This window comes from Melanotaenia boesemani, chromosome 12, assembly GCF_017639745.1.
Source record: "Melanotaenia boesemani isolate fMelBoe1 chromosome 12, fMelBoe1.pri, whole genome shotgun sequence".
Classification (NCBI taxonomy): domain Eukaryota; kingdom Metazoa; phylum Chordata; class Actinopteri; order Atheriniformes; family Melanotaeniidae; genus Melanotaenia; species Melanotaenia boesemani.
Window position 1 is genome coordinate 36816803 of NC_055693.1, and position 13416 is coordinate 36830218.

The 13416-nt window shown below is 42.0% G+C and overlaps 1 protein-coding gene across 1 annotated transcript in view; it reads right to left on the reverse strand.

Moving 5' to 3' along the window:
- Nucleotides 1–13416, reverse strand: part of LOC121650879 (inactive dipeptidyl peptidase 10-like) — a 282313-nt gene that overhangs the window by 164585 nt on the left and 104312 nt on the right. The window contains exon 3 of the mRNA XM_042002663.1: nucleotides 8113–8208. Within this exon, the coding sequence (XP_041858597.1) occupies nucleotides 8113–8208 (96 nt within the window). The remainder of the gene's footprint in view (nucleotides 1–8112; nucleotides 8209–13416) is intronic.

Sequence of the window (13416 nt, forward strand, 5' to 3'; positions counted from 1 at the left end):
GCTGCTACTTGGTTCTTTAGTATTTAGTTAATGACGTAGCATCCGTTGTACATTGTTTTGTGTTTTCACCTGTTTTATCATTATTTATCAAACTGGGTGGGAACTTTTCTAGTCGTCTCGCTGTTGTAGAAGTAACTACCTATATTCCACATCCTGAACCGATATTGGTCTGTATGATCCACATTCTAAATGATCTTTATTTTCTTTTGGGATGACAGAGATAATTGCTTTTTTCCAGCAGAGGGTACTGGTGCCTTTTGTAGAACCCAGTTCAGTGTAGGAAGCATCACAGGGATCAGTTCTTTCATCTCCTTGTTCCACTCTGCCGTATATCCACCAGATACTGGTGATCTGTTTCATTTGAATGCATGAATGAATGAATGAATGAATGAATGAATGAACTTTATTGTCATTGCAACAGGTACAACATTTTTTTCCCCCAGTACAAACAACCGCATATAAACAAACAGGATCAGGTAGACTGAGGCAGCAGCCGCCGTGCAGCTCGTCATTTTCACAGATGGAAAAGATAACATGAGGGAGAGTAACGGGAGGAGGCTAGAAAAAAAGGCGTCTATACACTGTGCCTTGACCTGCCTGGTGTAGAGATATAAAAAAACACACCTCGGTACCTAAAAGCAGAGCGTCCATCTGCATAACATTCCAGGAGAAGTTGATAATCAGCCATCCAAGGCCAGTACAGGGAGCCAGATGAAGATAGCATTTGTTTTGGTTTCAGGCCAGAGCTGTTTCGTCTGCCTTGAATCTCTCAGTGGTCCCATGGCGACTCCTTTTCATCGGAATTTTAGGTCCGTTTCCACCCAACCGAGCCGACAACTTCTCCAAGTTGGTGTCCACCCGGCGTACGAGCTCTGGAATCGCAGCCAGCTTACCATTCTGAGCTAGAATAGCCTCCAGTTTATGATTAAGCTCCTGCAACACCAAAGTCTGATTGTTCACAGCTCGACACAGGCTCCCCTACACCTGTTTTTTGGTTTGAATAAATTTGGTCAATTGTATTGAGAGACTAGCTGATCAGACCCATGGTTCTAGATTCAACACAGAAATGCAGAGAGAGGCTCAAATAAGACAGGACAAGTAGCAGGGTAGAGTGGGGAGGAGGGAGAGAGAAGAAAAAGCGTCTGCCTTAGTCGAGAGCAGGAAGAGAGAAAAGGAAGAGATTTGAGTTTACTTGTTGCCGTTATTAGCTCTTTGTATGTCATGTATGTCTGTTTTCCGTTGGACATCGGTAATTCCAGAGAGTTTAGGAAACGCTCAGTTTCAGCTATGCTGCCTTTTTAGAATAAAGTTTGATAAAATGTTTCTGCGGCTTATTTAGTTTATGTTTTATAATGTTTGTATTTAGATGTTTAATTTTATTAATTTGTTTTTTTCTTTTTAAGCCTCCTGGCCAGGACTTTCATTGGTTTGGAGCCACCTTCAAGGGGACTTTATTTACAAAAGATCAGGTTTTTCTTGATTTCCTGCATAGTCAAATTCTTCATTTCATTCCTTATTGTCCTGATTTCTGCCATTGCACCTTGTGTTGTTTCTGTTTTATGTGTGGCCTCCAATTCTTTCAATTTCTTTTGTAATTCTTCTAGTTTCTTATTTCTCATCTTGTTCTTGTAAGAGGATAATGGTATAATTTCCCCTCTCATAGTGGCTTTTAAAGCATCCCACACAATTATAGGGGTACATTATCACTGGATTTTAAGTAAATAGATGGATGGAGTCTGTGAGGAAATACACAGTTCCATGTTAAATAACAGGATTAAAATCACAATATTCTATGATCATCTTATCCACAACCATGGATGTGTCTTTCCACTTGCTTGTTTAAGACATGAGAAGCTCCTCGTTGCATCAGTTGGGGTGAAATAACTTGCTGCAGCTGGAACATCCATGCAGAAATTATCCTATATAGGCTCCTTTCTGTTTATTTCAATCCAAGTGGCAGTTGGCGGTGGCAGTCATTTTTCAGAAAGTTAGATAATTTTGTTAAATTATGTGACTTTTTACATGGATTCATGTCCATCATGTCATTTGCACAATAGAAATAAGCTCAGCCACCAAGAAATACAGATATAACATAATATAATGTCAACAGACTTATTTTATGTATTTATTATATATTACAAAAAACATGCTTCTACATCCTGTTTACACGATTCTTTGGATCACTTCACGTAGTTATTCAGACAAAAAGAAGAAGAAAAAAAAGGAGCTGAAACCTCCACACCATTTAGAAAAGAAAAAAAATCTTATTTTTGCTTTAAATCATAGTCATAGATCTCTTCTTTCAGCTGACCGTCTGTTATCTTCTTCTTGTCTGGGGTCTATTTTCCATCCATCCCTGTAAATCTGGCTTTTCTAACTGCCTCACCTCACCCCTGCTCTCTCTATCTGGCCTGAGGTCACATCATGGAATGAGATGGCATTGCAGAGATAGTGGAGAAATGTCATCCAGGAATGAAATATTGATGGGCAGAAAGGCCTTGCCTCTTTTTCCTCGGGCCCCCATTGAGAGCCTTGCAGTCAATGGGCAGCAGAGAGGAACGGCTAAACAAAACCAATAATCTGCAGGAAAAGAGACGAGTGAGGCACAACACAGCGATGCCACAATCCCATCCGTCATCCTCAGGAGGATGATTATCTTCTGACTTTCACGGAGAAAACTATAATCAGATTCACTTGCAGGTGACTTGATGTGGTTTATTAACAGCCGAGGGGTTCAAGGCTTAACACAGGATTCCCTTCTAGCAAATAAGGAACCAATGCAATGCAGATAAGGAGAGGAAAATAAATACCTACATGTAAATTAGCGTGAGGAGATGTGAGGTAAACATGTCAGCTGGTTCAGAAGGGAACTTTCTGTCTTCCTGATCCTTCCTTACAAAGCAGGGGTGAGATGTCACCGCCCTGCTGCTGAGTGAAAACATGGCTGCCGTTTGCTCCGCTCAGCTCAGCGTGATGGCACTAATATCACGTAGGGGGCCGGTTGTTGTGGATTACGTGATCCGGATAAAAGCTATCCGGTTCACGTAATCCAGCTTACTTTTATCCCAGTTGTTCAAAGCAAAATAGGACTGGATCACCCTGATCCAAAATCCTGTTTCTCAGGATCATGTAATCCGGATTTCCAGCATGTAGATCAATGTTCGCTGCCGGCCATGTGAAGAACAGCAGGTAGAAGAGACGGTTTGCATGCTTTGCGAGTGGAACCACCAGGAGCATGTAACATAATACGTGCATGTATTGTCCTGCATAACAATGCAACCAGGCGGAATCTCCCTCTGTAACAATGATAATGACGCACCGGGTGGAAGTGCCGGACTAACCGCTGTCATTCTGTCAGAATGATGGATGGACTGAACGTGTAGTGAGGGATGCAATCATTAGAAATTTCATTTTTTTGACAGGTTCTCCTCTGATTATGCTGTGATGAAAAACAGGAAAATGGAATATTATATTTGTGTTTGTTATTGGATCTGTTTGGTCGTTTATTTCATGGGAATATGATAATGTCATGTTTTTATTTTTACATTGTGCTTTTTTACCCTTTTATTTTACTACACTGAAAGACTTAATAGGAGCCTGTCCCTATGTTAACTACTTTATCACTAGAACGGTTATGTCAGGTGTAAAATACAAATATGAGCATATTTACCAAATAAAGAGTTCTATTATTTGATCGGCTTGTAATCCTGCCCTCTGTTGGGATCAGGATAATCCTGTTTTTTTGGATCAAAGTTATTCGGATTCTACTCAAAAGTTTTGAACAACCCAGATAACAACCAAGATTGGATTATGTGATCCAAGTGGATTTCGGAATCCGAATTTCCGTTTTGAACAACACATTTTCAAGATTTGATCACATCCAATAACCGAAATCCGCTGGGATTACATTTGAACAAACGGCCTGTAGGGTCAAACCTGTGTGCACCGGCATGGAGGCCAGTCATGTAAGCAGTTCTCTCACTCAAGACTTTGTATAACTCAGGTAATGATGTAGTTCCGGTTAGACGGCAGATTCAAACCAGGCACACTTTAACATTTATTCATTCAATCCGGTTTCCGCCCACTCCACAGCACCGAATCTGCATTACTTAAAATCACTAATGACCTCCTCCTGGCAGCTGATTCTGGTCTCTTATCTATTCTCATCCTCCTTGATCTAAGTGTGGCCTTTGACACCATTTCTCTCTCCATCCTCCTGGCTAGACTCTCCTCCATCGGCATCACCCACACCCCCCTCAGCTGGTTCAAATCATATCTCTCTGGCCGCACTCAGTTCATCCAGTTGAAAACATTTACTTCCCAGTCATTCCCAGTCACCACTGGTGTGCCCCAGGGCTCTGTCCTGGGGCCCCTGCTGTTCCTCATCTACCTCCTCCCCCTCGGTTATATTTTTAGAAAACACCACATACATTTTCATTGCTATGCGGATGACACCCAGCTCTACCTCTCCACCAAGCCTAACTCTACTCTCCAACCATCGTCCTTCACAGATTGTCTTCAAGAGATTAAGTCCTGGTTCAACTCCAACTTTCTTAAATTAAACAGCAGCAAAACAAAAATGTTATTAGTAGGCACCAAATCCACTCTCTCCAAATCTGACAGTTTCTCCATTCCCATTGATGATTCTTCCATTTCCCCCTCCCCTCAGGTAAAGAGTCTGGGTGTCATCCTTGACAGCACTCTGTCTTTCACATCACATATCAATGACATAACCCGGTCAGCATATTTTCACCTTTGCAATATCAACCACCTCTGCCCCTCCCTCACCCCTCACACCGCCGCCATACTCGTTCACAGTCTTGTCACCTCCCGTCTCAACTACTGTAACTCCCTTCTGTTTGGTCTTCCCCAAAAACGCTTCATAAACTTCAACTGGTTCAGAATGCAGCAGCCCAGGTCATCACAAGAACCGCCTCCACCCATCACATTTCCCCTGTCCTGCAGCAGCTCCACCGGCTCCCCATCACCTACCGCATCCACTACAAAATCCTGCTGTTCACCTACAAGGCCATCTCTGGACCTCCCTCACCCCAGACCTCCGTAACTCTGATTCTATACAACTGTTCAAATCCAAACTCAAAACACATCTGTTTAAACTGGCATCCTCACTGTAATATTTCACACTGCTTTTATTATTGTTTTATGTATCCGTTAATTAATGAATGTATTTATTGATTTGTTTTATTCTTGTGTTTTATCCTGTAAGGTGACCTTGAGTGTCTAGAAAGGCGCCAACAAATAAAATGTATTATTATTATTATTATTATTGTTATTCATTCAATTGTATTTTGTGCCAGCCTGATCAAAATATTTGTGGAAAGAGGAAAATAATGTCTTTTAAGGTACACTCTGGAGCACAGTGGGGAGGATTTGGCCAGCCTGACAAATTTTATAGATCGTTGTTACAACAGAATCGTCATGGGAAAACCAAACAACACCTCCACCCCCTCCACCTCATCTAAAGCCAAGAGACAGCGAAATAAGGATTCCCCTGGAGCTATTTCACCACCGACTCAACGGACGTTCAGATCTCTATAGATATGAAACTAAGTAGTTTTGATGCGTGTCTGAACCTGGTAGAAATTTTCCACAAGGAGTCCCAGTTGCTATGTGAATCACTGGAATGAAGCCAGAAGCAGGTGGAAACTCTGAGAAAATGCTGGTCTCAGAGAGTCGGTAAAATCCCTCACTGAGGGCTTGACCCGTCTCTCGGAGGAAAATAAGAAGATGAAGGAAACGGTGATCGATCTGCAGGTGCAGGGCATGAGAGAGAACCTGGTATTTGCAGGGATTCCAGAGCAGACCGAAGAGGACCCAGAGACCATTGTAAAAAACTTCATCAAAACTCACGGGAAGCTTCTGGAGGAAACAATGAAAAACATCTCCTTTCACAGAGTCCATCGCCTGGGTGGGAGAAAACCTGGTCATCGTGGTGGATAAATTATTAACGGGCAGCTGTTCCACGACCCGGACATCACTCTGTGGCTGTACTGACGTGTTGGTATGAGCTTTAATCTTCCTGTATTCTTACTAAATCATGTCAATACATAAAACTGCCATAAAGATCATGTAGTTAACAATAAATCCACTGCTGTCTCCACTACACTGCTGTCAACACGGATGTGTTTTTTTAATTATGTTTTTCCTTTGGCACTGTCACTCTTTTCACTTCTCTCTCTTCTTCTTTCCGGCCCTTTCATGGTTAATGGTAACCCCACGCAACGTATGAGACAGCACACACACATGCAGACATTTAATACACAGATCCATGTCACACACTCAGCTGGTAGACACACATGCACATGGAGAAGCAGTGGAGCGCACACACTCTTCAGTAAAATGCATGTAGCTTCTTTTTTTATTTGTCGGACACTTTGAGGTTTGTTACTTGGAATGTACGTACAGCTGGTACAGGGGAGAAGAGGTTAAAGATTTTCAGTCGGCAGCAGGAGATGAAGGCAGACATCGTCCTCTTACAGGAACCTCATTTATCAAACTCAACAATAGATCTTCTCTTAACAGCCCAGCTTCCACATGTGTACTCAGCTTGTTATAATTCTAGGCAAAGAGAAGCAGCAACTCTTATTAATAGAAGGTTAAAGTCTGACATTGAGAACACAATCACTGATCCAGAAATGTTAAGTTATGTATTGCAAATATATCTGGTCCACATGTTGATGACCCTCCTTCTTTCCCTCCTTCTCCACCTCACCTCACCTTCTTCTCTTCAGTTCACCATTCCTATTCTAGATTAGATTATTTCTTAACTAGCAGCTCGCTGATGAATGACATATCAGAAATCAGAATCCATCCTATTAGCATTAGTGATCACGCACCAGTATCATTCACTCTGAGAAGTAAGAGCAATAAACCAGCAACTAGAAACTGGAGATTTAATACGTCACTACTTAAAGATCCTGAGTTTATCAGCTACTTTAAAAGAGAATGGTCCTTATATCTAGAAAATAACGACTTGCCAGAAACTTCAGCAAGTGTTCTTTGAGAAGCAGGAAAAGCAGTAATGAGAGAGAAAATTATTTCCTTCCCTTCTCATAAGAAAAAGAAGGAAACTTTGAGAATTTCAGAGTTAGAACTCAGAATTAAATCCTTAGAGGATGCTTACCATGTCCCTCCAGAAGAACACACACTAAATGCTATAAGGAAAGCTAAACTTGAACTTAATGAAATAATAGATAAAAAGATGCAATTCTTGGTGCAAAGACTTCGCTTGGAGAATTTTGAGCATGGCAACAAATCTGGAAGGTTCCTGGCTAATCAGTTAAAAACAAACAAGGAGAAAACAACCATCTCCTCTGTCAGAGATCCAGAAGGAAACATCAGCCACGACCCTGACAAGATAAATAACACTTTCAAAGAATTCTATAAAACATTATATACATCACAACTAACTACAACAGATGACAATATTGATAAATTTCTTAGTAACATCAATCTTCCACAATTAAAACATGAAAATAAAATGGTCTTGGATTCCCCCCTTTCAGTCGGTGAACTCCATGAAGCTCTCCAGCATATGCCCAACAATAAAGCTCCAGGTCCAGATGGTTACCCAGCAGAATTCTACAAAGAATTCTGGACAATGCTGGCAACCACTTTCTACAATATGTTATTAGAAATAAAGAAAAAACAAAAAATACCTTCAAATATGAACCTAGCCAATATTACTCTACTATTAAAACCAGGTAAAGACCCGACACTTCCATCCAGTTACCGTCCAATTTCATTAATAAATAAATAAAAATAATAAATAATAAATAGAAATAATAATAAATTAAAAATAAAAATAATAAATAAATAAATACCCATAAGCCTCCCCTTGGCAAAGCAAACTTTTTTGGCACGATACAGCAACCAGATTATCATTCTGCTGCTATGATGCTGAACAGGACAGGTTAATAAAAAAAAAGAAAAAGAATGTGGTCCAAATCAGGCAGGAACCAAACACTGAGATGCCATTAACCATTAAAAACACTGCTTACAAGCACAGCCAGTAAACCGTGTATTTCATCCATGACAGACTCATTGAACATGTCTCCATGACTGCAGGTTCAGACTTGCTGGATTACTCACCGCTGATCCATTTGGCCTCTGGGTCGTGGACTTTGAACTCGGGTTTGAACAAATCCTCTACAGTCAGTTTAGTGTTGCTTCCAGCTTGGTTGTCAGCTGTAAGAACAAACCAGAGATTATTTGGTCACATTTTCTTATTTACTCATTTAAGCTCATGTACTTTCTAGAAAGTGTCCTGCGTGCAATGTGTCAACAGCTTTAATGTCATCCTGTTTTTCTTCTAACTTGTCCTCACAGACCTGCCAATGGAAAATAAGCAGAACACCTTTTTTCACCTTTAAATTTTAGGTTATCTGGATAGAATAAAGTATTTTTTAGTGCTTCCCTGGTCCCAAATATTAAATAAACAATAAATCATGATGCGTAAAGCTATGTCTAGGGTCTAATATGACTCTCACTCCTGTAGCAATAAAGAGGATTACCCAGAAACTAGATCAACTGAAAATAGGAATTAGCAGCATACATTGCCAGTAACTCCAAAAATATTTATTACAGTGTAGATTACTGCAGGGATGAAATAAAGTGACGCAAAGGCAATTAAAGATTTTCTTGTGTATTAAAGAACAAAGAAAATTAAACAATAAGAATAAAATATTTTTAACCTGTTTGATCACAGTTTTTTTTAGAGAGAATTCTGGTTTTTTATGCAAGCTTGCAGTTTAGACTGCTGCCGTGCGTTGGAGCTCAAATGAATTGAATTAATTTGGGTGCAGTGATCATACCAGTCATTTGCCGCAAAATCCCTTTTTCCTGTCGTCTCTGACTCAGGTGAGTGCTGATCCTCCAGTAGCAACACGTCTCCAGTCAGTGCGGCTCTTAATGAGGTAAAACAGTCAGACGTACCGGTGTTAGCTCCCACGTTAGCTTAGTGCAGCATACACTTTTCTGTCCTGGAAACGCAGCTCAGCTCACTACCTCATGATCCGGGTCGCTGATGAACTCCTCAGTAGTCCACTGAAATGAGGGACAGCTATCCAGGCCCAGTGTGGATTTGCCGTCATCACTTGTACTGTCTATACATGCAGGCTTTCTCTTCTCTGCAGCAGCAGGAGGTACCAAGTTTTTTTCTTTCTTCTTCTACTGTGTTTTACTTTTGAACTTAAAATAAAACTATGAAATTATAAACATTTTTAACTTTATGCAAAAAGCACATTTCAACATGAACCAATAAAACTAATATAATCATTTTTAATTATGTAGTGAAACACATTAAACCAATCTGCGCTTTGTTTTCTACTAAAATAAAATTTATATCATTGTAAACAAAATCAAATAACTACAAGTCCGACAATTGTAGAGTCATCTGAGAACTTCTGCAGAACGCAGCTGACCGTGTTGTGTCTGAAGTCTGCAGCGTAGAGGCAGAAGAGAAACTGGACCAACACCGTCCCCTGGGGGACGCCTACGCTGCAGGACAGCAGGTCAGACACAGTCTTGGGTCTCACAAACTGGGATCGGTTTGTGAGATAGTCCAGAATCCACTCTGCCAGATGAAGGTCCACCCCAGCCCCCTCCAGTTTGGCTTTCAGGAGCATCGGCTGGATGATGCTGAAGGAACTGGAAAAATAAAAACAATGATTCTCACAGTGCTGCGGGGCTTCTCCAGGTAAACCAGAGCACGGTCTAGCAGGTCTAGCATCTTCCACTCTAAGGCCAGGCTAGTAGGTGAACTGCAGTGGATCCATGGAGGGTCCCACCGTGGAGCGGAGGTCTCCCAGGACCAGTCTCTCCAGTGTCTTCATCAGATGGGACGTGAGAGCCACTGGCCTGTAGCTCTTCTCTGCTCACTGGCGTGAGATGTCTTTGGCCCTGGTACAACACAGGAGGTCTTCCATAGCTGTAGTACCATACAGGAGGTCTTCCAGAGCTGTGGTACCACCTTCAGCTTGAGGCCCAGGTTGAAGACCTGCTCCAAAACCCCACACAGTTCATCTGCACAGGACTTAAGGAGCCTGGAGCTGATGCTGATGCTGTCTAGTCCAGCAGCATTTTTCTCCTTGAAAAGGGGGGGGCATTGGGTCCAAGGAGATGTGGAGGGCTTTGATGGCAGAATGAACAAGAGGTGTGAAGGGCTGTGGGGGGGGGGGGGGGGGGGGTAGTCCAATTGTCAAGGTGTAGCAGCTGCATGGGAGGAAAAGTGGGTGCTTGAGCAAACCTATTGAAATTCAGATTTGGATCATTGACCAAGTTCAGGTCCCCTCAGCCTGTGAGTGGGGCATTTTAAAACCTGAGATAGTTTTCAGGCTTCTCCACACCCCACTGATGTTCTGCTGCAGGGTTTGTTTTATTTCTCTGAGCATTGCACAGTCTGACCTTGGGCTGATTTTGTTGGGAAGATCCTGTGAAGATTGGAGGCTGTTTTGCATGGATGGCAATGGAGCATCTCTAGCACCAAATGACCCACATTTAAGAGATGCTAACATATACAACTGGACGTACTGTTAGCTAACAATATGCTTTCTAAGGCTTTACTAGCATGGGTATTATCAATAGACTAGGGTTAGAGTTAGCAGGGTAATAATAATAATGTTTTTATTCATATTGCCTCATTTTTAAAGTAGGCATTTGTCTAATCCAACAGCCTCAAGGCTCCTATGTGAGGTAAAAAGAAATGCTGTTTACAGTTGCTTGGCAGGCAAGTTTGCTGAAGGTCATAATAAACAATATGTTGTTCCAAACAGCCCTTCCACACACACGCACACACACACTGTCTCTCACCCTGGCATTTCATACACCCATCAACACCATCATTACTGTCCTGAGAAACACTCCAACCAGTCCAGTGTAGGCCTCAGTGCTAATTGAAATGGAGGACATGCAGGCGGTAAGCTGGGTCTGAAAGGACAGCTGCTGATTGTCAGGAGGACAGCCAAATCAGTCTGACTGTCAGCCATATTTGTTCTCATTGATTATCTACACAGCATATTTGTGTATGTAGGTAATAGAAGTCCAGCCAGCTGTGGAATAAAGTAGAGGAGACGGTTTATTCTGATGGTTTTACGTCGCAGTCAAACTGGGAGTTTTCCAATATTTTTAGTACAATGGTATTAAAATAATTTTAAAAATGCAGATAAGCTGGGGACTTCCGGTTGGAACATCGACAAGATGGCAGCATAGTGGGAGAGCTCCCGACTGTGCCCCGAAAATTCAACTGATAGCCCCATTTAAAGAGGAGATATTGTAAAAATCGAAATGCAAAAGAGGGGGCGAGACCTCACCGCGAGAAACCTTACTTTCAGGTGGATGAGAAATACATTTTCTACGCTCGACTGTCAAAGGCTAACTAGCACCTAGCAAAAGCCGACTTAAAAGATGGCTGATTTGGAGTTAATCTTGCAAGAATTGAAAGGATTTCTACAAGAAAACAAAGAACAGTTGGGGGAAATAAAAAGCGAAATATCAAAGATCAATGCAAGAATGGAAGAAGTGGAAAGTCGTATAGAAAAAGCCGAAGAGAGAATACAGACTACAGAGGAAGCAACAGCGGAGATGCTAAAGCTATGCGTGAAGCTAGACGAGAAGCTAACGGACTTGGAGAGTCGCTCCAGACATGAAAATATAAGGATATATGGGGTATGTGAGGGTGCTGAAAAGGACTGTACAACTATGGCCGCCTTTGTGGACAAGCTGCTCCGAGAGGGTCTAGAGCTGTCGGAGGACGTGCCGGACTTGCACATCGAGAGAGCACACCGCTCACTAGGTCCTCAGCCACCGGCGGGAGCGCCTCTGCGCTCCATATTGGTGAAATTTTTAAGTTTTACAACCAAAGAGATGACGCTCCGCAGGGCCTGGCAGAAGAAGGGGTTCGAGTGGAAGGACAATCACATAAACCTGGACCATGATTACCCACCACGTATTACGCCGAGATTCGCAAGGTTCTGAAAGAGAATCAAGTTCAGTTCCAGACCCTGTTCCCTGCCAGGCTTCGTGTGAGACATGAGGACGGGACTCAGGTATACGATTCAGCAGCAGATGTGGCAGAAGACCTCACCAAGAGAGGCTACGCGGTCAAGACGATGAAAACACCGGAATCACTTATGGAGCGGATTAAACAGCTGACGTGGACGAGAGCAGACCGACGCATAAGGGGGAATGCACCAGAACCGAGCCGCGAAGCGACATATAAAAAGAAGCTTCGCGCTTTCAGGAGACCTTCTCCAGGCACAAATCTGGAGTGATGTTCCTGCCCGGAGTTATCCAGGTTGTATTTAACCACCATGAATCACTACAACCACACTGTTGACTGTTGAGTGGGTGAGTAGACTGTGGATTAAGTTAAGGGGCTCAGTTGGGACAACCTTCATGACACTGTATTAGCCAGTAAGGACCCCCTCTACCTTACACAGGAGAGGGGTCTTTGCCTTATAGCGCCTCTTGGGTTACACCAGGGTCTATCATTTAGACCCCCACATAGGGAGTCACATTCTGTATTTTTTTTTTTTTTTTTGTTTTGTTTTTGTTAAGTCTCATTTTGTTGGATTTTTCCATGTTTTATATGAATGTTACATACAAGCTGTTCATCCTCTGCTGTTCTGTGCAGAGAAAGGGAAGAGTACCATGTGTATTAGAGTTGTTAACCAGTGAAAGGTTTAGATGTCAAACAGGCCTATAAGATTTGTCTCACTTAATATAAACGGTATACTCAATCCAATTAAAAGATGGAAAATGTTGTCACAATTGAGAAGAGATAAAGTCCAGATAGCATTCATTCAGGAATCTCACCTTAGCAATATAGAACATGCTAAACTGAATAAAATGGGGTATAAAAAAGTGTATTTCTCCTCCCATGGCTCGGGAAGGCGGAGAGGGGTGGTGTTTTGTTGTCCAGTGCGGTGGATTTTGAATACATATCGGAACACAAAGATAAAGAAGGGAGATATATCATGATAATAGGTAAAATAGAAGGTGTTCTGGTGAGTCTTCTTAATGTATACATCCCTCCCGGTAGTGACTGGTCCTTTTATAAACACCTACTTGAAACCATGACAACTAAAGGCCAAGGCATTGTAATTTGTGGTGGCGACTTTAATATTCGATTGAATCCGAGAATTGACAGTTCAAATGGGAAACCTGACGCTAAAAATATTAGTAAAAAAATGAACAATTTTATGAAAGAATTAGGGATGGTGGACGTATGGAGAGAAAAAAACCCAACAGCTCGAGACTATACGCATTATTCTGCGGCACACAATGTATACTCCCGAATTGATTTATTCTTGATGTTTAAAAAGGACATTTTTAGGACAGATGGGTGCAAAATTGGAACTAGCACTCTCTCAGATCATAACCCCGTTTATCTATCAC